The 27,279-nt window shown below is 36.8% G+C and overlaps 2 protein-coding genes and 1 long non-coding RNA gene across 18 annotated transcripts in view; 1 reads left to right on the top strand and 2 right to left on the bottom strand.

Annotated features, from left to right (window-relative positions):
- Positions 1 to 15,682, bottom strand: part of SREK1 (splicing regulatory glutamic acid and lysine rich protein 1) — a 32,915-nt gene extending 17,233 nt beyond the window's left edge. The window contains exons 1-5 of one of the 5 annotated variants that reach the window (XM_085567752.1): positions 15,489 to 15,682; positions 10,284 to 10,417; positions 2,879 to 3,002; positions 2,476 to 2,591; positions 1,018 to 1,182 (exon numbers count right to left, since the gene is read on the bottom strand). In XM_085567752.1, coding sequence (XP_085423878.1) covers positions 1,018 to 1,182; positions 2,476 to 2,538 — 228 coding nt within the window. In that variant the 5' untranslated portion in view covers positions 2,539 to 2,591; positions 2,879 to 3,002; positions 10,284 to 10,417; positions 15,489 to 15,682. Of the gene's footprint in view, positions 1 to 1,017; positions 1,183 to 2,475; positions 7,540 to 10,283; positions 10,422 to 15,488 lie in introns of those variants that run through there. The other 4 variants (XM_021534401.4, XM_077790372.2, XM_085567751.1 and 1 more) reach the window with 4 other exon arrangements.
- A 797-nt stretch (positions 15,683 to 16,479) lies between these two features.
- The window catches only part of LOC146763854 (uncharacterized), a 33,845-nt gene continuing 23,045 nt past the window's right edge, over positions 16,480 to 27,279 (top strand). Inside the window, exon 1 of the long non-coding RNA XR_014951597.1 lies at positions 16,480 to 20,352. This is a non-coding gene — a long non-coding RNA (uncharacterized LOC146763854). The remainder of the gene's footprint in view (positions 20,353 to 27,279) is intronic.
- The window catches only part of ERBIN (erbb2 interacting protein), a 116,366-nt gene continuing 113,195 nt past the window's right edge, over positions 24,109 to 27,279 (bottom strand). For all 12 annotated transcript variants that reach the window (XM_085567732.1, XM_085567730.1, XM_021534395.3 and 9 more), the window contains one exon: positions 24,109 to 27,272. In XM_085567732.1, the coding sequence (XP_085423858.1) occupies positions 27,165 to 27,272 (108 nt within the window). In that variant the 3' untranslated portion in view covers positions 24,109 to 27,164. The remainder of the gene's footprint in view (positions 27,273 to 27,279) is intronic.

The raw sequence follows: 27,279 nt of genomic DNA, 5'->3' as shown, positions 1-27,279 counted from the left end.
TCTAAGAGCACACATTTTGGAACGATAGCATTATTACAAAGGTGACATGAACTTGGGAACATTACATTTTAAGACTTAAATATGTGTATTTTTTTTTCATTAATCTAAAGAACATTCTATAATTTTAAATAGTACAGCCACATGCCTTTAGTCCTTCACCTAGGTGAAAAAAAAAAAAAATTACATGGGATTTTGTACTTTTTGGGCAACTACTCTGAAGTAACTGGTGTAAGAAATTTCCTTATACCTGTTTCCAAGCTACTAATTCTACCTTTTGATAAACTAAAACAAAAAAAGAATAACTAGTACAAGAAATAACAAATCTGAAGTAACTGGTGTAAGAAATTTCCTTTTACCTGTTTCCAAGCTACTAATTCTACCTTTTGATCAACTAAAACAAAAAAAAATCCAAACAATATTAAAGGACTTAATTTATGTGGCTGCTAGCTTCCAGTTTGTTTTATTTTAACACAATCAATAGTACTTTTACACTCAGTAGATGTTTCAGAAGTCAAAAACCTCAAAATGTAATACTTACATTACTATCAGTCAAAAGGAAATATTTTTCAATTAACCTGATCACCTCTCAAAAAACCAAGCCGCTGATTGAAAGATATTTAAGCTAATTTTGGAACTTCCAGTACGACACATCATTCCATCTTATTGTACCTAAGCAACTACACGGTGATGTGGGGGACAGCTACCATGATCTCATTACTTATGAGGATTGCCCATCTAACACAAGTAAGCTATATATTTAATCAACACACAAAATTAGAAGTAGGTTTCTTTAATTGAGCTACAGTGGATTGTCTAGTATTCTGACAAAGTCTGGTCTAATCTGAACGTGAACCGTCAAAATTTAAAATATCATTAATAAAAAAAATTAAGATTAGTTAAAATTAATATTATCATTAACTAATGAAAATTCTTTTAACGTGTAAGATTAGAATTCATAGATAACATTTTCACACCTTCTGTTTGTATTTCCACAACACAGAAACAAAAAAAAGCTACCTGGGAATTCAAGTTTCCAACATAGACTGTTCTCCTGATTTCATCAATTTTGGATGGATCCACATTTCCCATAATCGGTGGTTGTGGTATTTCTCCCAGTGCTGTAATGTTAGGATCCAATGCTGCTGCTGGTATAGCCCCTAAAGTACCAAGTGAAACACCAAGCTGGAAAACACAAACACAGAATACACTTTGCAGCTAAGCACTAGAGAAAGATTTTCCACTTCTTCATACCTGCTTGCCTGGATGTATTTCTGTAAAACAGATCTAATTAATACAAACAATACTTTAAAGGTCACAGTGCAGCAGGTTTTTTTTAAAGAAGAAATATCTACCCAGAAATAAGCTTCCATAGCTAATATATTCTATGGGTTATCAGTTAATATCTTATGAAAGAGATCTGGACAGGGATATATATTAATCACAAAACATACAGGCTCAAATGCTTAGAGTCAAATAAATTCATTAAGACTCTTTCAGACACTTCTAGTATTCTTATTTTTTTGAAACAAGTGTTTGGACTAGATGAGAAATGGCTGAGATTTTGCTCAGCAAGGAGAGAAGGGCACTGCCAGTGCTCAGGATCAGGGACACATAAGCGCCTTTTGGACAAGGGAATCACTTGACAAAATTATTATAGCTGAAATGCAAAGAATGTTCTAAGTTCTTCCACTCATACCTAGAGAATGAGAAATGTATACAGCTCTCATGTTTGGAACTGGAAATGAAAAACTCTGCTGTGAAACGTTATAAAAAGTCACTTTAAAATCACTACAAAATTGGTCTGCTGAGTTCCTGGCTTGAATTTTCTCTACCCAAAAAGCAACTGTATTTTCAATAGATGTATTTTCTAAGAAGTGCGGGGAATTCTTATCAAGCCATCAGTACCTTTTTCTATGTAATAAAGGAAAATACGACTCTATTTTAACCTTAAATTTTCCTTCAATAAACCACAGCAATTCGCTGATGTCAAGAAAGGTTTACAGAGGGAAAAGGGAATGGAGGAGAAATTGCATAACCAAGCTCCTCTACTTTTCATAGTGAAAACACTGTTAGACAGTCTAGCAGTCAAAAATCTCACCATAGATATATCAAGGAAATGTCTCTACTGCATCTGTTAATGTTTTGAAGAACTGGTGTCAATGTAACCTAGGTTTTAATAAATTTTTTGTCAGTGGTTAACTACTACTATACCACATTAATGATCCTACAAGGTAGGATGGCAATTAAAAAAGAACAAAAACCAAAATCAGTATTTACCCACTATTTTGGAAAATAGTAATCTGAAAGAAAAACCCTGGGAAGGTAGCACATGGTATCTTCTGATCAATACTCAGGAGAGCCACTACAGCTAAACCCTCACTGCAACATCTGTCAACCAGATAGTTCTCATTCCCTATCAACAGAAAAGGCTACAGAGGACAGAGGAAACTAGAAATTATACTGAAATTCACTTACTGTAGTCAAGGGAGTTGGTGTAGGTATAGGAAGCAACCCTGCACCAGGCATCAGACTTGTCATAGTAGGAGCAGGCGCCAATAGAGACAGGGCTTTGGCTTCATCTGGGATTTTACCTGAAGAAGCAAATGAAAGCATTATACAGAGTTGGAACACTAGCCAGATGTTACTCTTTCTACGATTTTACAATTACCTTTGCATTTAAAAATGTAATAAATAACAATGAATCTATCTACCAGATCCTTACAAAGAAACAAATAATGTAAGTTTTTCCTTTTACCCTGCTCTATTAGGAAAAACAAAAGTGAGCAAAACTTCAAAGACTAGCAATCTCATTAATGGATTATTATTTTAAAAACTGAATAATGTATATAATTATTTAACACTTTGAGCTATGGGTCACCTGTACTGGAAACTTAACGTTCATGAACCAAACGATATCAAGCATGGACGCTTTCCCAGGGCGGTGTTTCCGCGGTGATCGAAAGTTGTTTTACACATGACAACCGTTCGTGTTGGCTGCATCACTAATAGCACACAGAACATCAGATACAGAAAAGAAGAACATTTTTTAAAGTTTAATCCCCAGAAATGGCAAATAACCAAATCAGTAAAAGAAAGAAAACCAAAAAAAGAAAAAAAGAAAAAAAAAAGAAAAAAAAGGAAAAAAGAAAAAACCAAAGTATGTGCTGACTGAAATCTGTGCTTTTCTTTATTACTCTGGTGCTACTTACTTAGAATGTAAAAATAAATAAAAAATAAAACATAAAACAATAAACTACTGAACTACTGTGACTGCATAGAACGCATACTAAAAGTGAAATTTAAAGTCGAGGAAGGAAGAGTAGAAAAAACTTAAGATCTGTAGTCTCATATTCTAGTCACCCCAGTTTATCTGAAACTGGTAAGTTAACTCTAAATTTCCTAAGACTGAAGAAAATAATAACTGATAAGGCTAAGCAAGCTCTATTTTCCCAACATAAATACTTCCTGCTATTTTAACCTGATTATAGACCTCCTGTAATGCCAAAAGTAAGTAACAACTAATCTGAATTAAATGCTGGTTTTATTGAATGTTAGCCATGATTAGACTACTAAATGAACCCCAAAAATATCTCCAAAGCCAAAAAGATTTCTAGTTAAACAATTATGATTACATTTAAATGTACATTTTAAATTTGAAACGCAAAGGGTTAAAACTGTCAGAAACATTAAACACTGAACTAAAAACTAGTGAAAGTAGCTCTAACTACACTAGGTATCTTTGATCTGTTCAAAATTACTGGCGTAACTGTATATATGCTAACCAACTGAGTCCTTTGGTATTACCCCATGGATCTTAATAAAGTAAATTATTTTATTTCAACATGGTTTTAATAGTCAAGTATTAAATATAAAGCGTGCCAGTGGATTCCTGCCTTGATTAAAACTACATGTTTTAACTACAAAACATCTAAATCCAAAATTTGAAGAATATTATTCTTATTGAAAAGGAAAATTTACGGTAACACCATGCAGGTTTAGTGATACGAGTTCCAACTGACACCACAGAAAACATACTAATTTAAAAAAATTAAAAGAAACAAGTGCTGCAAACCTGCTCTACAGATCTGTGGGAAAAGTCTGGATTACAGCTGGATATGACTGAATGACAAAACAAATCTAAAGGAAACTTAATTTATATGTAGCATGGGTGGAACAAAACAGATAAAATAACAGTACCCATTTCCTTTTCACGCTTCCTATTTACATCTATTTTATTTATGTTAAATTTTGAGACACCTTGTAACTAAACATGTAAGAAATCACTTGATTTTGCTAACTAAGAGAAAAAAATAGGAAAATTATTAGTACTTAGTAGTTAACTGTGCAATAATGACTTCCAAGACTTCTTTAAAAAACATGCATGAATCTAAGCCACCATCACAATGTTCAGCACTTTTAACATATTTCATTTTGAAGTCAGGCATGCAATGAGAAGGGTACCTGATTTGCCTGACTGCTCAAAAGTATCAGGTACTTTTCATACCCTGCCTAATATTTAGGCCTACTAACAGGCTTTTGAATATACAGATCCAGCAGATGTGCATGCAAATTAGGCATAGAATTATGTACCAGTTTTTCTGAAAAGAAAAGTATTAACGTTTTTTCAAATGAATAATGAACCAGAACTTATCCTGAACAATCACTATCTTCCGATTAAACAGCTACTCATGCAAGTTTATATGGATCCAGAGACATGGCACAATTAAATCCAATGGTAGAAATGGCTCTGATAGTGGCGTGCCTGCATGCTGAGTTCCTTGGTCAGTACTGTACATAAGTATATGCCTAATTTAAGTATGCACTTACATACAGACAATTCAATAGACACTTAACCAGGTAAACTTATAAAATGCTTAGGCATTTAGCCCTTTTAAACAGGAGGTCAGTTAGGCACATATAACTAAGACAGACAATGACTCAAGTTCACAAAGTGACTTCAGCAGAAGCCTAAACTTCAAGTATATGGATCATAGCACTGAAATCATTAACTTGCTGAATCATTGTTCAAGAAATCCACTGAACATTTCAGGTTATAGCAGCTCACAGAATGAACAGCATGCATATGTAAATTGTAAAGTTTGCAGCATTATTTCCAGAATATTTTGGTCTTTCAACAATGTGAAGTTCTATTTTAAATACAAAAATCAAGTAGATTAGTTCCACACCACAAAGAAAGATTCATTTATTTTGTTTTCAAGAATGACAAAGGGTCTATTTCTACAGACAGAATCCCAAAAATTTTCCTGTATATTCAATGACACTGTCTCTTCAGGGTAACTTTTCCAGTTTTTAAGTCCAGGTCAAATTTTTAAAAAATTCTACAGAACACTGCTGTGGAGAATTAAAAAAAAAAAAAAAAGAAAAAAAATTTGCAGTATCTTGAACATCTACCTTCATAGTCTTTAAATAGTTTTGAAAAACAAATTAATATATTAATATGTGAGTTCAAGTAACTTAATGAGTAAAAAGTTTTAAATTTTGTAATTTTACCTCTGTGATTGTATTTGTAAAGGAAATACAAGCCCACTGAATACATCAGAACATGTAGGTTATGACAAAAGAGCTCAGGACAATTTATTTTAAAAATATTACTCTCATTTTTAGAATATGGTATTTAAAATCTGAGTAAGAACGAGGTGAAGATATTTATTTTCTAATGAGGGAGCAGTCAAAATAATGATGCCATATCTATATCACATCCTTAAGACAGATTTCTTAGAAGCTCTTCTGCTTAGTAAATTACAGGTTCTGTGATCATTTATTGATTCTCCCTTTTGCAAGAATCTGGAAGCAAACGTACATTGTCACAGCATTGCTTAAAGGCACAGTTGTGATTGCTACTTTTTTTGTACCATTAGTCCAAAGAGCCCTAGACAACCTAGTCCATACTAGAATACATTCTGCTAAAGGCTGAACAGAATCATCTGTATCAAACAAGTACTGATTACAGTATTTTTATTCCTCAAGCACTCAAATTAATTTTCAACTCTTTGTAGTGAACCTACAGTCAACCCTCACATCCCAAAGTGCTTTTGCAAAGAATTTACTTGTTTTAAAAACACTGAAGAGTTCACAGTCTACCTTAAACATTTAAAAAATCATTATTTTCCTGCTATTTTACATCAACAGAACACGTATGCTTAGAAATAAAGTAATTTCTATTAGATCCCAACTCATGAATCTTAGTGGATTTAGCAGAAGCAAATGAAGACATTACAGCTACTGGCAATTACAACTGTCACGACTAAATCCAACAAAGATCACAAATCAAAGCTCTTCCCAGCTGCAGTGCAGAGTCTGGTGAAAGGAGTGAAAACAAGAGATCCCAGTGCAGCTGGCTGGGAAGAGCAGTGCCTAAGGACTAGACGCACCACTTTGTCCACCATTTCTGTTTCAGGGCTTCTGTTTCACAAGAAGAACATCATTCAGAGATCAATCACTCCAGCATGAACTGCCAGGGCTTCTGAGACTCTGAGATGACTGGAAAAACCCTTTTTTTTCTGACTTTAGTGGTTTTCTTAAAACATCTTCCTGAAATAATCACCACTAGAGCATGTCAAAGTGCAACACACACACACACACACACACACACACACAAAGAAAACTGATTCAATCTTCCCACAAGTAACAGTGTTAAAAGACAATATGTCTCACATAACACACTCCAACCAAAACTTCAGGCTGCATTTGTACTTATGAGTGGTAAATAGTTTCTTCTTAAAGTTAAAGAAAAAAAAAAATTAAATCTTACTACCACTGACCTCACTGGAGCAAGGTTTCACCAGAAGTAAACAAGTATTCCATGACATTTGAAATTCATAAAAAGTTGTATTTCAGAAATAATTATTTTAAACTCATCATGTTAGACATAAATAGTAAGCCTTTTTTTAAACAGCTGGTGCAACCTAAAATGGAACACTCTGCTGAGGAAAGTAGCAGAGAAATGTTATGACTTTACTTTCTAAAGTTGCTTTCTCCAGAAGTAAGAGTTTTACCTGTCCTTTTCCAAGATAAACTCATAAAGCACAACATATGGAATAATATATCTCAAAACTATTCTTTGTCTTCTGACACAATGTACTCATCTGCTGAATTTAGATACTTAAACAAATTCCAAATCAAATTTATTCTTAATTCAGAGCACTAAAAATTAATCATATTCTAAATTCTCCATATACCATCCACCATTCATAAGCAGCTTCAGGTCAACTTCGAAATCAAACACTGTGAACCCTTTACAAACATCATTTTACAGAACTGAAGTACCAGTTCACAAGTACAAGGGAAAGAGATTTAACAGAACAAAACAAAAAAGGGACAAAATCAAATAAAAATAAAAGAAATGAAGGAAAGAAAGCAAAATAAAATAAAAACAGAGACAGGGCGTCCATCTTCAGCAGGTCAGACTTCGATCTCATTTCCCCCATGAAGGTTTCACTTGGCGGCAGGTTTAGTGGCATGGCAAACAATGCCTAACTCAGGCAAGTGTAACAGGTCTGCCTTGGCCAGTCTAGTCATCTAATAATGCACAAATATCACACAGAGAAAACATACAAAACCAAATTAATAGTCAAAATCCATCTACCAGATAATGTGGACATAAAATTTAGAAAGATTAGGGTGGCATCTTTGTTTAGCTTTCAACCTTTGCATTTTCAAAACATATTTAAAGAAAAACCTACCAGTACACACACACACACAAAAAGTTGTATTTTCACAGCTTAATAAGCTTACTTCATTTACAATTACATTTTTGTTAAATTGTTCATCAATTGTCACATACTTTACATTCATTTCATTCTGTAGTGATTTCCTCCTTTATTTACCACTCTTTAAATACACTCCAAATTTCAGATTTTTTTTTTCTATTTTTTTTAACCAGGTTTTTAGATTTCCATTTTACCTCTCCTCTATGTTTAACTTCACACATTAAATGTTTTATTACTGGGAATGTTGGTCAATGGTGTAATTTTACCTCCTGGTAGAATAAAAAGCCATAACTACTTTTAAAACCCATGATCCACTTCACTGACTCCATTAACAGTGCATCATATGATACATAGTGAAAAAACCCTTATGCTATGGTCTCCAAAGCCATACTTGTTCCACACAATAAATTCATCAGAAAGTTAAATTTGTATAATTTCACATCTTTTTATAAATGAGATTTTGATACAAAGTTACAGAGAACAGCATTCTGACATCAAAAAAAACAACCTCAAAATCCAATCACTTGTTCACCTAATTATGCATACATTTCTGTGGAGTCCAGAATGTATCTGAACAGTGAGCATGTTTTCTCAGAAATGCCTAATGAGCCAGTTATGAATAGAGCTGGAACAAGACTTGTCAGAATTTTGACTTATTCTCCTTTCTTTCACTATCTACCACAAAAGACACAGGAAAATGTAGCTTTACCTGCCTGTTGCCATATCATGTCAGGCAGTAATCTCATCACAAGTAAAATACCAGGAATGTTGTTCTCTCATTAGGCAGCCATCTTCCCTCACTGGCAATACTGAACCACTGTTAAGATCTTATTGACTAAATATAAAACTAAGATTCTGAACAATCTTTTGTCTATTTATTTAGGGGCAATTCTTCAACTGGAGACTCTGGTCCCCTCAGCCTCTACACAGTTTCCAGCCCATATAGCAATATTCTCTTTGTGGTTTAAGAACAAGTTAAAAACATGAAAACAAAGAGCCCCGAAAACAAGATACAAAAGGAACTAAAAACCTAGGCTTTACAAATATAAATGTATGTGCTGCATGACCTGCCAAAGAAAGCTACAAGAATAGGCAGTATACTGTAGGTCAGTATGGCCTTTAGTCAAAGAACTTCCCTAGTTTGTGAAATTTTGGAGACTTGTCAGTTTGTTAAGAACGTCCCAGGTGAGGATTATAGCAGCACTCATCTCACACTGTCTAGATCATGATGCAGCAAATATGCCAAAATGTGCTACTCTGGGACCTTGTTAACAACCTGCAAGAAGTCAATAGTATTTTTTTGAACCAAAACATGACTCTTGCAGTTAGAGATGTTAATAAGAGGTATTTCTTGATCTGCTACAGTTTACAGTTCAATCTACACTTTGTTGTTCATGGCAAAATAGCAACTAAGTTGAAAGTAAAGTCAGGTTCACTCTATCAGGTGGAATTATTCCATCCTGAAGAGGCAAAGGTCCAGTACCAGTCAGAGGCTAAATGCCACAGTGATCCTAATGAAGTCAATGGGGCTCTGCCTAAATCCATTGATATGCCTGCCACAAGACCTTTCTTCATGTAATTGTATTCAAATCTAAGCCGTTTCTACAAAAAACACAAAAGTGTCTTGTACTCAACACATCTGTAAAAGCATGGCCTCAGAGCTAGGGAAGGAACATCTCTTAATGTAGTATTTATCAACTATTTTATCTCAAAAGAGTTTTAATGTAATTACATTACATTCATAGTCTTTTTAAGAACATTTAATATAATTACATTACTAATGTTTTTAAGAATATTTTATGGGAGCATTCTGGAAAGATCACTGCATATTTAAAGAGATATCCAAAATAAAAAAGGAGTACCAGTATACATAATAAAAGTTTTTTATGGCACATGGGAGTAGTATTTTCAACAGTAACAAGAAGGAAAGATGTTTGTTTAAAAATTAAACTAGCACATAAACATTTATATTCTAACAGTATTTTGAATACTAAGTATTTTGGATTAGATGACCTCTAAAAAGGCCAATTGAGTATATCACGTCTGTAAGAAAAAACTAGGATATGCACCCTAAAAATGCAGAAATAACCAGTATATTTTAAAAAACACAAATCAGCAAAAAAATCTCTACAGCGAAGCTGACACATTAAAATTCAAACTGCAATGTTAAGTGTCAGCAAATTGCCTGATCTTCTCAGAGCTCCATTGACTTCAGTGAGAACTCTGTGTGCAAATACACTTGCCTACACAAACCATAGTGAAAGGAATTATTTTCCTTTCTTTTTCTTCAAAATACACAGTAACTATCATAACTTAACCATAAGTTATCATAACTTAAACCAACTATCTTTTTGCTAATGTTGAATTTCCATTAAGCATGTATAACTAGGGCTTTTTTCATTCAATTTTCAATTTTGTTTCAAGGCCTTTTTTTTCTAAAAAGCAGTAAAATAAAATAACACAACAACAGAGCATCACCTTACATAGAAAGCTTAAAACAATTAACAAACACAACAAAGACTAACATTACAGGAGAATGTCTAAAATACCAACCTTCTGCGCAGGGCACAACTATCAAAGCTCTGTCAATAAAAACCGTGTTAGTTAGATGCTGGGCCACACCAACACTCGATGCTTCACGAAACTTAATATAACATACTTTGGAGGAAAAAGCAAGAGGTGCGTTGCTGCAAGACAAAAGGAAAAAATAACAATTACTCTTAACTGTATGCATGTATTTTTAACTATTACTCCTAAGGGAAAAGAAAGTTTTTTTCCTAAAAAAGGAAGCCTAAAGTATAGAAATCTACTAGCTTGCCACTTGCTGTATCAGTAAGAAAAGAATGGAGCACCTTTTTAATGAAAACTTACATAAGCAAAAATCACTAATTAACAAGACTAATTTTCTTCTATTATCTGGCTACACACTGAATAGTACATTTCAAATTACTATTTCAAGGAGCATATTTACTTGACAATTACAACTGCCAAGTAAATATTTTATAGTTTCTCTTTTTTTTCTGAAAATAATCTTTGTTTAGGCAAGACAAACAACAAACCCTTCCATTTTTTGGTGGGTCCTTCAGATATTAGCCTGTAAAAATCAATATTCTTTCTCCAGCTTTCACAAAAGTAGTTATCTTTCACAAAGATAAAAATGGTTCTTGAGAGGGCTTTCAAATATGGGGTCCTAGCTGACTAATGTAACAAAAACCATTTGCCTAAACTCAGCACAATGTAGCATGGAGTAACATTGGAGGAAGTAGGAGCAACTCACCATTTGGCTACAAAAGGGAAAAAAAATTGTAATTCACTTTTCCATTACACTGTATGCCAAGAGAGGACACTGCAATCTTGATAAACACCACTTAAGTTTGCTTTTAAAATGGATTCCATAGTCAAAGTTTGTATTTTTTATATCAGCAGCTTATTTCTTCCATGAAGGAAGTACAGGTAAATATTCAAAGAGAGAATACAGTATTGCTGGAATATCAGCAATTTTTATTTGAAATCATGGAAAAAATGTTGCATAGACTGTTTCACCGTGGTCCTATCTCAACCAAAACGGAAACACTTGTCAAATTTGTGGAAGCACCAGCAGCAGTTCAAGTTTAAAACAAACCATCCTGGAGTCCCCTCACATTCCAAGGACGTGTTTATCCCTGTTATTCTATGAAATTCTATTAGATTTCAAATTTTTTTAAATCAAAAGCTTCAGACATGCGATCTCATCATATTAATTATAAAAATAAACCAACATGTAAGCCTGAGGCAGGCAAAATAGTATGTGTCTTGCTACCAGGACAGTAGCACAAATGTATAATATCTATAAATGGCCAAATTCAGAATGGCACTCAGAAACATCTATGATGGAAAATTCTGTAAGAACAGACAACATTGTAGAGGAAAAACTAAACAGGGAGTGCGAGACATGTAAACATGAAAGCCAATGTCATACAATTTAGAGAAAGATTACAAGATGACTACATTACTTCTGCCCACTTTTATGTATTTGTGATGGGTAATGCTTTTACCATTTCAAGTTTCCACATTCAGGAAGGAAATAATTGCATAAAACAGCTTCTGAGCCAACTGTAAGGTCTCAGTTGAGACCAGTTTCCAGCATCAGAGGTGACAGCCGGCTGTGGCTTTTTCAGTACTCTTGAGATACTTCATTCACCACAAAGACTTCTATGGCCACAAGTAGTTTTTTTATTTGGTTTGGCTTGGTTTGGTGGGGAAGAGCACTCTAAGGGGAAGGAGAAGCTCGTGTCTTGGAGTTTCTTGTCATCATTGCATGGTGTTTGCTTGTTTCTTTTAGAATACATCCCTCAGTGTTATAACCCAAACGGCTGAAGTCACCACTAAAGGTTCTATGGCCCACACTGCTGAAGACTTCTAAGATCTGCTGATTTTTCTTTCCTTGTTTGTTTTCATTACCAACTCAAAAATATAATTGTGCTCAACGCAGTTTCAGACACCCCAATAATCCTTATAAATTTTAACATCTACAGAGCCTGCACTATCAAGTGTGTTTTTGTACGATTTACTCTCCTGTATTCCCTGATTTAGAACACAAAAGCTATGTGGACAGTATGTTAAAAAATATTAGATGTCTGAACACTTGTGCAAATGAGGCCCTACAAAAACATCTTGATAGCAAGTGTTTTCCAAAGGTTAGAAAGGAGAAATTCTCTACAAGGTAACACTCTCTACTAAAAACATATCAAAGTTGCATCAAGGGAAACTATAAAGATCTAAGAGATCTAAAATTTTAGAAGTTTTAACAGCGATCAAGTCTTCTTCTTTTATGAAGGGGGCCTCCAAAATCTTCCCATCATCCTTTAAAAGAAGGCTTTTTCCTAAACGGTGAAGTCCTATTCTAATTCCTTTTGTTTCTTTTTTTTTTTTTGCTAGCCTTTACTGAGGCTGAATTGAGGGAGACTCATGATCTTTTTCCTAGGTTACATAGCCTTGATGTCAAAAAGCAACTCATGTATCTCTGATTCAAAGTTACTAAAATGCAGTTAGTCTCTTTGAAAACAAAAAAAAAAAAAAAAAGAGGAAGTAAATATCTAAATAATATTTGGACATTTCTAACCAAAAAATTTCCTTAGAAGGATCTATTCAGAAATCTACAGCAGTAATAATTTAAAAAAATAGCTACAAAACATTTCTCTAACTCTCTCCAAATTTTCTTCAGTGGGGCAGGGAGGTCATGAGGTGTGTGAGGTGTGGAGAACATGACAGAAATTAGTAACTTATTAAAATAGAACATTATGATAATTCTGCAGATCAGTTTAAATGAGGTTCTGTGTGTTTTGTCCCAGAAGCCTCACCTACAGTGCTGTCACTGCAGGATATACCAGTTCTGTTTATTGGACTATACAGATGATGACCCCTTTTCTCAGACGAAATCTCACTTTTCTTGGTTAAGTGAAGGTGGCCCATCCACCTGTGTCAGAACAGATAAAGAAAAATGACTTGGCTGGCACTCCTCAATGCTGAACTAAGCTTTGCCTATATACTCTCGTTCATGAACAGAACACTTTAAATTTCCAACTAGAGGAGGCCCCAAACCCCATCGCCAAGGTCTGGTATGGCATGTGTCTCCACCTCGCAACGCCTGCTGGGTTGCAACCAGAGCAGAACCTCCTGGTGGCAGAACACAGAGGTCAACCCAGTCTTGCCCTTGACCAGGGAAGAGTTATGACAAACTCGCTCATCATCCAACTTTTTGTTAAAGCAAAAGTTTATTCTCCAACAGAGTTCTAGCTTCCAAGACCACTCCAGACTATTCAGTAGCAAGCAGTATTACACAGCAGGTCTTTCCACACCTAACAGAGACAGGTTGTGACTCCCTGCTTTCAAACAACTCATTCTGCCAAAACCCAATTGTTGCTTAGTAAGTTTTTCAACATTTAACCATTCAAAAGATCTTCTTAAGGCCACATTTGAAGGCTCATTCCTACACATGTAATTTTGAAGCCTACTCTGAAAGGCAGATTTCAACTGGGTTACAAGTGTATGAGACTGTCTGTGCATGTCTGGGACTAAGAATCCAATTACAGGTGTCACTGGGCTCCTGTAAAACTGAAAACACCACTAGGCTGTGGCAGTGGCTAGCATACTGAAGTTCCCACCCAAGGCAAAAGACCTGTCACAACCTGCAAACCAGCTTCAGTTTTTAACTGTACTGCAAACTGATAGTGATCTTTGTTTTGTTTGAGACACCCCTGTTTCCAGTCCACTTGTCAATTAAATACTGTTTTATGAATTTATCACAATGTTATTTAAATACATTTTCAGAAAGTCAACAGGAAACATTAAGGCATTAGAGTAATTAATTTTCTCCCAAAGTAGCATTTTGAAAGTCAGCTCAAATGTCCATAAGTAGGAAGCAAGGAAAACCATACTTCTAACATGTATGCATAAATAATGGTAAGTAAAATCAAGAGTAAAGCAGGTAATTGCAATCCTGCATCCTATCTCTGAAAACTGAATTCATCAGCATTATAACCTTAACATTCGTAAGTTATTCCCTATTATGGTACTGGATTTTAGTATTTTATGTGTATATACATCCTGGCAAAACTGTACACATTGGCACAAACATTATTTGTGTATGAATGTCAAAAAAGTCCCCATTTCCCTTAAAACCTGTCATATAGCCTAGTGAAAGACAAGAACAACAGCTGCAACAAAAAAAAATAGATTCAGTCAAGTGAAAACCCAAAATATAAAGAAGCAACTATGGAACAAGTCCAGGACAAAGCCCCAGAAAACTGTATAAAAATCCACCACATAACTATCAGTAATGCATATCTTATTTTAAGTGTATCTTTATGGGTTTTTTTTTCTGAATGACTGGTATTCAAATATAGTCAGATGTTATGTAGCTACGTAAAAACTGATAAACACCAACTTTATTGACTGTTCTCTTTTGCAAATCAAAGTTTTGTTAGCCTGAGCATTTATGTATCAAAGTTCACGTATTGGGATGCTAATAATGCCCTCTCCTTTCCACTATTCCGATTTAATTCTTCTAAGAAAATACAAGGTTTGATAAGGCACATTTATTATTCGATTCCCGCTACAACTGCTGCCTCGAGAGAAAAAAAAAAAATCATCTCTTCCTGCTGATCATCTTTTCTCGGGAGAGGCACCACTGCTATTTTGCAAGACCCTGCATCTCCCACCTGAGCGCACTCTCGCACACCGCTGACACCACGCGAACCTCTATAACATAGGGAGAAATGTGACGGCTGGGATTAATTTACTTCACAAGCCTTAGTTGGGGTAACTGAGAGGCAGGGCAGGTCCCTCCTCTGCTCTCTGCAAAACCTCAGCCACTTTGGCTTCTATTCGAATGGCCCCTTCTCGGAGCACACGGCCCTTCCAACAGAAGGGAAAAAAAGACAAATAAGAAAGGCAGTCGAGCGAGGGCGTGCCTGGAACTCCCCGGTCTAGGTCGCCTGCACCCAGCGTGGGCGAGGAGACAGAAAGCCACAGAAAGCGAGTTTTTAGGCGAAGGGGAAAATCTCCGGCGCCGCCATCTTAAGTGCGGGCGCATCGCCTTCTCCGCGGCTCCGGCCATACAAAGGGCAGGGACCACGTGACGCCTCCCTGGTGCCCGCACTCAAAATGGCGGCTCTGGCCTCCCGCCCCTGCCCTTCCCGCCACCCCCGGCTCCTCCGCGCCCTTCCTCATCCCTAGGCTGTCTCCGTCGCTGCCGAGAGCGGCACGGGCCCCACTTACTCCGGGGGATAGAGACGCAGCTCCTCAATATCTCCCAGGAAGCCGAAGAGCGTCCGCATCTGCTCGCTGGTCACGGCCGAGGAGAGGTTGGTGACCTGGATGACGGACGTGGGGCCCAGGGGGAAGCCCAACGGGACCCCGATGCCGCCGCTGTTCATCATGGCGGCGCCTGCCCAGGCTCACCGCGCGCACCCGGGGGCGCGGGCCCGCCCACCGAGAGGCGCGCCACCGGCCGCAGCGGCGCCGCGGACGGGCGCTCTAGCGGCGCAGGCGGGCGCTCCCAGAAGCGTTCTCGCAGGGACTGGCGGCCCCTGCCGGCGAGGCCTCCGGCCCGCCCGCGGCGTGGCGACCACTCACTTCCCCAGCAGCCACCTCATCCGGAGCCGGCCGGGCCGCCGTGCGCAGGGCGGGGCCGGCGCGGGGCCCGCGCCCTCCCAGGAAGGGGCGCGGCCCGCGAGGCGCCGCCCCCGCCCCCCGGCGGTGCACGGCTGAGGGCCCTTGGGGGCGGGGCCGCGGAGAGACGAGATTTCCCGTTTCGTTGCGCCTTTGGTGTCCGCGATTGGTGAGAGTTTTATCGCCCTAGGGAACAAACCTCTGAACACACCTTCTGTCCAAACAGGAAGGGCTTGTAATAGAAGGGGTTGTAAAGTGTTCTGGTTTAAATTGACTGCGACGCTATCCCAATGAAGTTGATCTTGCCTGCAGTTGTAGTTCAACTTAAAAACTACATTGTCTGAAGAAAGTGAGGCTGAGCACTTCATGTGTGGGCTATCACTATTAGGGGTCGAACTGCATTATTTCCTAGTGGTATGGGGTTGTGCGTCTCGGCACTGAAAGGTTTAAGGTTTCCGGCAGTTTCTAAGACATTCCATTCCCCCAGCTGAGAAGAGATTGAAGTATTTTTGAAGTTATCTGGGTTGAAAAATACTGCAATTTTGTGACAGTTGCCTGAGCAAGTAGGTCAGTTGTTACAGAATCTCCACAGGTAAGTCTGGGTAGTGCTTACAAGTATTGATGCTCAATACATTACAGAAATGTAATTCCAAGCAATTGTCAGAGATGCGTTTTATATAAATATGTTTATGCATATGTTTCAGGGCTTTTTTCAAAATCATTATCAGTGTGTTCATATTCTCTTTCTAAATGAAATTCATACTCCAAAAGTACAAAAATCCTTTTTAAATATGTTTTTCAGCCATTCTGGTAGTTTCTAGGCAGCATAAGTTGAGATTAAGTTTAACTGGGGCTTCCAGATATTTTGTTTTATATTTTGGAAAAGAAAACTGATACTATTATTCTACATATAGGAACCTTACATAAAATTTTGTTACCACTAGACCATCTTATCCAAAGATGGTTAGCAGAGATGTAGAAGCTATTTCTGCTATGAATATTCTTACCTTTCTCCTTGCATCTCTCAATGGAGGATCCGAAACAAAAATGAACTCTAAAATTCACAAAAAGCCTTGTGATGTTAGAACTGACTGGGATACCCTCCTTCAGACAAAGCCTGTAGCAGTACATACAAAATTCTGAGCTACTGATCTGCTCTCTGAAAACAAAACAGTGTTTAAATTCTGTAATTTTCAGTTCCTGCCACAGTACAAAATCAGCTTGGAAAATAAATTATTTTTTTTTTGAGAAGAATTGGCAAAAAAATTACACCAATCCAAAACCCCCAAAAATCTAATGATGAAAGCTTTGGGTCACACATGCTGCCACTAAAAGGCTGGAAGCAAGTAATGCCTATTTTAGTCAAAGCATTCAAAATTTAAAGGTGTTAAGGAGCCACTCCCTCTCCTATATAAAAACCCTCCAAGCTATTGAGAAAGAAAAAGTTAAATAAAAAGAGTCGACATGCAGAAAGGGAATAGTTGTACAAGCAGTGCCCAAACATCATCTCTCTAATCAATGGCTAACAGACCTGCAGCTTACAAATTGCTTTAGGCCTAGAGAAAATTTTAGCTGTAATCAAAGTGAATTAATAGGTGTACAAGTTACTTTTCAATTATTAGCTGTATTGCGCATGTAAATAAATTCTTTCACTTCCACCTTGCTTGTCAGGTTAACTAGCAAAACACAAGGCATTATGCTGGCTCTTTGGAGGTAAACATAAATTCCAGGTTACCTAAATGTAAAATGGTGAAGCTGTTAAATAAGAGTGACTATTAATCTTTTATCTAAGACTGTATTTAGTGATCTTCCCGTGAGGATTAAAAAGTATTTACTGCGTAATGTTAATTGCAAGTACCACTAGAAAAATATTGGCAATTCAGAAGGAAGTTACAGTAAAAGGTGTTTTAGAGGATCAGATGAAAAGTATTTTCATTACAAGAAGTCATCTCTGGTATTTGCTGTGCTTGCAGGGAGAGAGAATTGAAATAATACGAGGTAAAAGAAAGAAGCATTAGAAAGCTTTCATCAGCTTTCCTTAAATGGAACTTTAAAGACTACAAAAATAATGTTAGCCACAGAGCTAACAATTATTTGATAAAAATAGAATAGTTCTAAGTTGTAAGCAATTTATGAGAAGTGAAATTTAACTTCAATTCAACAACTCCTGTAGCACTGGTAAAACTTACCTCTGGAAATCTAAAGCCCTGGAGAGTAATGAGAAAGCTCGAGCAGAAAAGATGTACCCATGGCTGAGGAGAGCCAGGTTAAAGGAATTGTTCACAGGCAATGTCACAGGACATGATGGGATGTTTCTGTGAGCATTGAGGAATCTAGCCAGTGTACTGTGTGACCACTTCTAATTATCTTTCAAAGTCATAGTGTTTGGGGAGGGGAATGTTACCCCTAGATTCCAGGTGGGCAGGAAAGGAACACTGGTAAACTTAGAGGGAAATCAGCCCCACCTCAGTCCCTGGGAAAGTGATGGAGCAAATTCCCCTGACAGCCATTTTCAAGCGTGCTAACGACAAGAAGATTGGGAGTTGCGAGTATGGATTTATAAAGAGAAAACTGTGCCTGACCACCTGGTAGCCTTCTGCTGCCTTAAAATAACTGGCTCATGAATGAGGGGAGAGCAGCTAGTACTTTTATCTTGACTTTTTCGAGGCTTTTGTAACTTTGTCCCATAATATCCCTTAAAGTATTTTTCTTTGACTGCTCTTTTGAAAGCAGTACTAGAATGCCACTAAAAGCCAATGTATTTGAATAGCCTGTGCTACCTAAATTTGTTTTCATACACAGTAACTTTACACCATTTTCATTATTATATAACCAAGATATCAGTTTTTTGTGTAGATTAGTGATGCAGAACACAGGAAAACAACTTTTCTTCTACAACATGAATGTTCCTTCTCTGGCATTAATCAAGAGGCATAATCTTTAAATGCCAATCTCCTAACTACTCACAGTAGTAGACTGCAGGTACAAACTACTGCCAATAATATTTTCTGTTTGTGCTACGATACATGTTCCAGGTTCAGAGACATGTCAAATTAATTTGAACTAATTTTCAAATACAGACAAATCAGAAAGTGTTAATTCAGAATATTTCAAAGACAATAGACTTCAGCCTAAACTCCAGCAGATCCCCTGTACTTCCCAAGTACAAGAAGTGGCTTTCATCCCCTTTCCATTGTTATACCTTTAACCTTTAACTGCTCTCATTTTTATGTATGCCTTAGTATAATTTATGGAGGTTTTTTTTTAAGAGTCACGTAGAACAGAAAAACATCTTACAGAAAACAACTCTTAATTCTGTGTAGTATTCTCCAAGCCACCAGATGTGCAGTCCCAAAAATTCTATAAAGGAAAGAAAGTATAAGACCAATTTACATGCCTACCCAGAAAAACTATGAAAATATTTTTCCAGATAAAATTTCTAGTGTAGTAATTGTTTTTCCCAGATTCAAGTTCACACATCTAGAAATCTTAAACTCCTGCCTACGATGAGATTAACAGATGAATGCTACATGGTCAGTGTAAGCAGCTGAAACCAGTTTAAACTTGCTGCCTCTGGATGGCAGTCAGCTGTACAAGTTGCATCGGTAAACTGAAACAGCTGAGAGATTTCCGCATCTGCTTTTTATCTATTTTACAGCAAACAAATGAAAAAATTTAGAATTGCTGTATTGAGCATAGCAGTTTCAATTATAAGAGTAAAATTAGCAGCTCTATGAATGTGTTTTACAGTAACATTCTTCTCCTCATAAAATTGTTTATGTCAAAGATGGAGTAGTTCTTCCTGACTTGCAATTATTTTTAAACTTACTTCAAAATAAGATGAATGGGTTAGCTGACAACCTGAGATAGCGTTGCTAACTCTGAATCTCCAAGCACATATTAACAAAGGAGGAGTATCTCCACCACTGAGAGACTGGGAAAATGCAAAAAAGCAGCTAAGATTTGAGAATCTTAATATGAAGATTTGAGAATCTTAATATGAAAACCAGTTACCTTTTCAGGGCAGCATTTCTACTGAACTTTAGTATGTGTTCTGCTTGGATTACAGATGCATTTTTTTTTTTTAAAGGGGGTTTTAGAAAACTCTTTTTAAAAGCTATATAAAAGCCTACACATCAATAGAAAAATTAATAGTTTTATTTTATACTTTTAATACCCATATACGTATCTATGTATGTGTAGGGAAATGAAAGAGAAATATAAAAACTCAGGGGGTTTTTTTGTTTGTTTGTTTGTTTTTTTTAAATTAAACTCTCTGTGTACTAGAAGATCTGCTACTTGCTGTTTTTCCTGCAGGACATGCAATCGGAACTGTTTGGGTAGGTGACCACTGAGGCGAAAAAAAGCATCTTTCTTCTCTCCTGTGAGGTTATGCTGTTGGGAATCACAGCATGTAATTCTGCATATGGGGAGGATGTTTTTAAACCTCGAAAAACCCTGTCTGAACAAGGTAATTCAAAGGGGTTGAACAGAAAATTCTGAATTCACTTGGATGAATTTCTTCTCCTTTCCAGTCACATTTTGTAGGAGCAGGGCAAGAAGTTTTCTTCATGGCATAAGAATATAATGGAATCTTTATAATTGTGAAGTTTGAAAACTGGAGTAAAACTTGGTGCAGAGAAACATTAATGTTTTACTTACAGCTTTTTTTTTTTTTTAAAGTGGCATAAAATAGGCAGAATTACAAAACAAAGTGAGTTTGTTAAGTAGTAACTCTAAAAAAAAAATTGATTTTTTCAAATGTCTTAAAATATAAGCACATAATGATTAAATTTATAATAGATTAACTACATTTGCAATTAAATAAACCACACATTGTTTACTGCAGGGTCAGGAAGTCACCCAGTGTGTTTTCATAAAACTAAAATGCAGCAGAAAAAAAAATTGTTTTGAAGTTTTATCTGTTTGGAGGTTTTCAGCATGGTTTCTAACCTTTGCATACAACAACTCCCACCTTATCATTCATTGCTCATGCAAGATAGCAAATGAGACAATTTTACATTATCATTTCCAGGACTTAATATTATGTCAGCTAACTAGCTGTTACTCTATTTCAATATTTGTTAGTAAACATCAGTTTCTCAGTAGTGAAGCTTTAGCTTTCAGCTGAAGTAGATTTTGGCGGAAACATTCTCAGCAAAAAATACCTTCGCCATATTCAAAACCAGTTGTTGATTATTCTGCTGTAAGTGGAAGTTCTTGCAGATAAAAATAAATCAAATACGCTAAAACACTGATGTTAAGAGCCATGGTACAATACTTACAAACTCTGTATTTTACCAGTGCATACTTGTAATTCAATAGAAAGCTTTTACTCCTTTCTTGGGGTTTTTTATGGTTGTTTTTTTCTCCAAAGTTTCCTTCATAAATTACCAACATTAGCAGTTCAATGAGAATTTCTCTGTAGAGCATCTGGTTCATCTGCTACTACTTTGTCTATGAAAAGACAGTCAATGAAAGATTTGTCCCTGTCAGTATTTCTGCATCTGGCAAACCAGAGTGAGTATTCTGCCACATATTTTTCTTTATTACTTTGAACAATACTAAAGCATAAACATTTCAGCCATTTGCAGCATCCAGCCATGCCTCATGAAATGGATGCAGTGCAGAGCCTCACTCCCCCTTGTGTCATGCAGCTGCAAAAATAGATGTTGCAGACTACTGTTAGAAGAAATTTAATTCCTGGTGCTCTAATGATTGGGCCATGCAGAAAACTTTGTTACTTCAGCAACATGACTTTTCATGAGGAACTCTTCTTGGTCATCTCAGGAACCTTACCAGCCTAGTCTTACGTTTTCTTGCACATTCCCAGTGGACCCCTAAAGCTTTTAATCAGGTATTGATTTAAATATGAGGGGCTGAAAGTGTCCTGACTCAAGTATTGCAAGATATATGTTAACTGAATCTTTCAAAGCTCAGTAATGCTTATCCACACTTGCAAATTACTTTCTGTAGGCATAATGTCCTCAGCACAGTATTTCTGATGTAGTTTAAAACACTGGATTTAGTGCTCATTTCATGTTTTCTCTTCCTTTAAGCCAAACATCTGCTATTTTTTCCATACTTAACACTTATCCCTAATACAAAGCAATAGTTCAAGTATTTCATATTGCAGAACTGAAATATGAGTCACATTCTCACAGACAGTATTCAGGAAAAGCAAACTAAAGGGAGCAAAGCAAAGAGCTGGAAACCAGGGAGTCCCACAGAGAAGAGGGTCTGAACTGCACTGTGATGCTGTCAGTACTTGAAATGAGGCTTTCGCACAGCAGCAGGAGAGACCAGATGCTCCTAGGACCCCTCTGAGAAACTCGAGGGACCTGCTGCTGCCAGGTACAAGACAAGGGGGCCACTGGGACCTGGGGACACTGGCAGATTGTAGCAAGTGTGGTCAGCAGCCGTTGGTGCAGCCTGCCTGGAGCCTCTGTTGCAGCTGCCCCTGCTTGGAGAGGGTGATCCTCCCACCCTTCAGCTGGTGCTAGGAGGAGGCTTGTTGGATCAGAGGGAGCACCTAGGGCCCCTCCATGACTTTTCATGCAAGACTTGGGCTGCTAAACAGTGGAAGTTTGGAACTCGGCAACCTGTACAGCTAGAGGAGGGACAGGACCATAGGACCTCTTCAGACCCTACAGCTGCAAAAGCCCTGGCCCCACAATGCAGACCTGGGCAGTCTGTCACTAGCAGAACCACAAGTGGAATACCAGTGGAAGGCAATAGTTGGAAACTGGTGGCTTCTAGCACTGCATGTAAGGCCCCTACTTGTAGTGCAGTTTTAATGGTGAAGCAGAGCTCCAGTTTCAAGGCAGTCTCATAGATACTGCAATAGAATCAATCTTCTGTACACATTCCAAAACTGAATATAATCCATGGCAGCAGGGATACCATACCAAAAAAAATTACACTTTTTCTCTGAAAAAGTGCCTTCAGGCAGAAAAAGAGAATTTAGACCCAGCATTCTCAGATGCTTAATGAAAAAGTAAACTGTTATGAAATAATGTCCAAATAGGGAGCAGATATAGAAAACCTAAAAAACAAGGGGCCCAACACTCCAGGGTCATCAAGACCATAACATGTTAATAGTGAGAATCAGACTTCTGTATAGAGGAAGTAGAACAGTGTTAGTGGTATATCAGGTATACAAGGACAAGAAGATGGAACAATTTATGTTACCACATTGTTTTGTGATTTTCAAGAAAACTGGATGTAAAGTCAAATTGAGCTATCCTGTGAAATTCTGTGCCAGTTTTTTTACCACATTATCCTTGTACATCTCCTCAGAGTGCTTTCAGCATACTCTTAATTTTAACCCTACTCATTGACCTAGGCATCTCTCTCTGCCTATCAAAACTCGTAAACTTGCAATTAAAGTCTTCTCTTTGTGACAGAAGCCACTTACTGCTCTGATTTCATTGCAAGACTGGGATGCATGCGGTCTGGCTGAGATTAAGTTAATTTTCCCTTCAGCAGCCTTCACAGTGTTGCACTTTGCACCGGTAGCTACAGAGGTGTTGATAACACCCCAGTGTTTGGCTTCTGCTGTACAGCACTGGCACAGCACCAGCACCATCTTCCCAACATTCTGCACCCCCATCGGTAGGCTAAGGGTGAGCAAGATCTTGGAAGGGGACACAAATAGGCCAGCTGACCCAAACAGACCAAAGGGTGGTCTGTTACATACTGTATCATGTCAGCTCAGAAAAACTGAGAGGAGGATGAAGGTGGGGCATTTGTAGTTTTGCCTTCCAGAGCAACCACTACCCATGCTGATGCCCTGCTTCCTGGAAGTGGCTGGACATCAATTGCTCATAAAAAGTAGATAATAAAATTATTTATTTTCTCTTTGCTTCTATGTATATAAACTTTCTCTTGTGCTTTAGTAAACTGCCTTGTTTGAACATACGAGCTGTTTTCCATCTTATTTTCTCTCCTGTGAGAGGGGGGAGTGATAGAGCAGTTTGGTGAGCACTTGGCATCAAGGCAAGGTTAACGTACCCCATGGGGTTATTCACAAAAACATTTCTTTGTTGTGAAGAACCCAGTTTTGCAAGGAAATCACTTAGAACAGACCTATGGGCACTGATATGTATGAACAAAAACAAGACTTTACGAATGCACACTGATTGAATACTGAGGTCTACAGAGACTGTAGATTAATAAATGGTGTTATGGAGAATTTCCTAAACTTAAATAAGTCAATTTCACACAGCTTTAAAGAGCATTAGTTTATTATCTATTCTCCATGTGTTACCTCAGAAACAGTCTTCTTATATACAAAAATTTGGAATGTTGAATAAATGCTGATCAATAGAAACATTACATTGCTGTTGACAAGGGAGTATTTCTAAACAAAACCAAAATAATAATGAATGTTTGATTCTGTGTGTTGCTTATTGCTATGTCTGTGTTCATAGAATGCTCTCAAGTATATACACGTTTTAAAATTCATTCAAAAAAGAAACTAAAAAAAACTATTTACATAATAAATACGTGGGAGACTTCATCTTTTCATTACATCAGTTGAACTGATTCTTTAATGAACTATTAAGAATTAACACAGTTTGCATCAATTCACTGCCATGCTGAGTAACTCAGGTTGCTGATGGATTTTATTCTATTCAAAATGTAGTTTACAAATGCATTCAAACTGAAAAGTGCTGATACTGTCTGTCCTTTTGAATCCTGGCTGGACTAGATCAGGAGACATCTTTCTCCCACTCCCCACAAAATCATTTAGTCTGACATGTTTACCTTCACACTGACACTGACAAAACAAACACATTTCAATTCACTGAAAACTCAAACATTTAGTGAGTAAAATCAGCATAATTCATGTTTTATTAGACGATTAATTTGCTAACTGACGGAAGACAAGCTTTGGCCAAGTATTTCCACAAGAAGTACTAAACTTCTTGCTATAAATCTCTACTTATATAGTTCTACCAGCCGAACAGTTTTTGGTAGAATTTTTCTGTGATACATAAATCTGAAAATTAAGTGACACAACAACATTTAAAACTTCTGTTACCATTAAAGCAAAATACAATACAGTATAATTTCTCAGTGATATATTTAAATGTACTGCAAAATGTATACAAAGTCAGTCCAAGATCAGTAAAGAATCAGTTCTGCTTTTTGGACTTTTCCCTTCTCAAAGATACAGGTTTTATAGAAGACCAAGGTCATTTAGGACTTGTCTGTATGTATCCCCATTAAAAGGCAGTGTGTGATAAAAATAACATGATTAAAAGTAATGAACATGTGATGTGAACATTTTGCATTTTCAATAAAAAAATAGAAACTAAATAACAACTAAACACTGAAGCCTGTCATTATATAGCTATGTTTCTCATTCTTTAACAGCACACAGAAAATAAGTGAATTTTATCAAAATACAGCACATTTCTGCTAATATATCAAAAAATCATTTTCTAGGTAAATATTACTGAAAATCAACTAAAAAGAATTAAAATATACAAAGAGTTGTTAAAGGGTTTCAATTAAAATTATTAGAACTATACACAGTACAATAAGCAATAGTTAACATCTTTGAAAGAAGTGCAATAATATTGGAGTTCACTTATTAAAAAAGTACTGCCTTTTTATTACTGCTAGCTAGGTATAATTCCTTTCTCTTCCAGCTCATTGTTCCAAAACTAAAGGAAGCTGGTGTTTTTGCTAGCTTTATTAAAAGCATTAACTTTTTGGGTTGAAAAAAGCACTTATATTTCTCCCAAACTACCAACTTGTACGTAACTAAAAATGAACTGCAATAATTGAATATTGCTCCAATGACAGGCTAATTATTAGCCCTAATTAAAAACAGTTATCGGTCTTCTATGGCACTTTTCCCTGGTCCGTAACAACCGTGTATGAATTATCACTGCAGACTATGCAGTCTCTATTCAATTACAAAGGAGAAAGATAATGTTTCTGGTAAACAAAATTAATAGAAGCATAATTGAACCTTTTACACAGTAATAAGGAACAAAGGCAGCCTGTGGTAAACCACTATTACATTAATGTAATTAGAAACCCTTTAATGACTCTGAAGTGTCTAGTTCACATTTAATGTTACCTGTAGGAACAGCCCTTTAAGAAACCTCACTACGAACTGGTGGGTTCCACCCTCCCTTTGCTCTCCATCTCACCACAGCAATTCTCCATCACTGCTCAAAGTTTCACAAACTTGCTTTGGTTACCTAGCTCCATGCGTATGGTTTCCTTTTTGATTAACAAGGCAATGCAAAGGCCAAACAAAATCGAGATGTTTTTCATAACCTTTCCTGCATCATTTGTGTATGTTTAAATTTATATTACAGGCAACAATCTTAAAAACTGGCCATTTCAGTTTCATTTTTAAAATCTGTCAGCTTAAAATGGAGTCTTTTTTATAAAGATAAAATTATCACCATTTCCACAAAATTGGGGATTTCCACAGCAGAGAAAAATCTCTGGGCACAATTCCACAGTACAGTTGAAAAAATTATGTATGCAAGAAAACAACTAAACATAAATCATATGTGGCAAATGAATATTCAATGACTACATTAAGAACAAATCCTGTATAATATCACAAATTTGTAGTTACAGTCTTCCTAAAAAAAAACCATAAGCTTTTATTGCATTTTCTATTGGTAGATGTACACTCTGGAACTAAACACTTTTTCTTCTCTCCTGATTCCAGATTTAGTTAGCAGATAATTATTTCACCTGACCTTTATTCTGTCCATCCAGCACCACCTTCCATCTACCCATTCATCTATACAATGTGCACATAGCAAAGCCAACACTTCATATCCCCGTTCGTATCTACAGAAGTGGTTCAGCGTAACACATTAATATCTGGTGAATAAAAATAAAGGCAATAAACAGCTACAGGACAGACAGCCCTGCCATCTGTCCATTGGCTACAACCGAGGCTTCACAAAGCCTTGCACAAAGTTTAATAATGTGTATGAATTATCCAAAAATAAACCTAGCATCTGTACAAAAAAACAACACAGGTTTGTTCTTGGAGGAGTGATCCATTAATTGCTATAATGCTTAAAAAGAAGTTTATTCACCATACGCATTTCCAAAATTATTTCCTGTATGTTCTCTACAGTGGTTTTTCCCCCTTTAACCACAAGTTCAGTATTTCCTGTACAAATTTTGATCATAATTCTTTTTGAGTTCTTTGAATGTATAAAAATATGCAAAATATTCAGTTTCCCCATAGTCCTTCAATGAATTCTGTTGGTTTATCCCCACAATCCACGGTACTTATGAAGAAACTTCTCGCACAATGATGAGTTCCACTGCATTCTGAAAAGTCTTTAGCAGCGATACTGCTTGTCCATGATCAATATTGATGAAGCTGTATCCATTAGCCTAAGAA

This window comes from Lonchura striata, chromosome Z, assembly GCF_050655825.1.
Source record: "Lonchura striata isolate lonStrDom1 chromosome Z, ASM5065582v1, whole genome shotgun sequence".
NCBI classification, from domain to species: Eukaryota; Metazoa; Chordata; class Aves; order Passeriformes; family Estrildidae; genus Lonchura; species Lonchura striata.
Note: the sequence above shows the minus strand (reverse complement) of the source record. Positions and strands in the feature narration are given on the sequence as shown.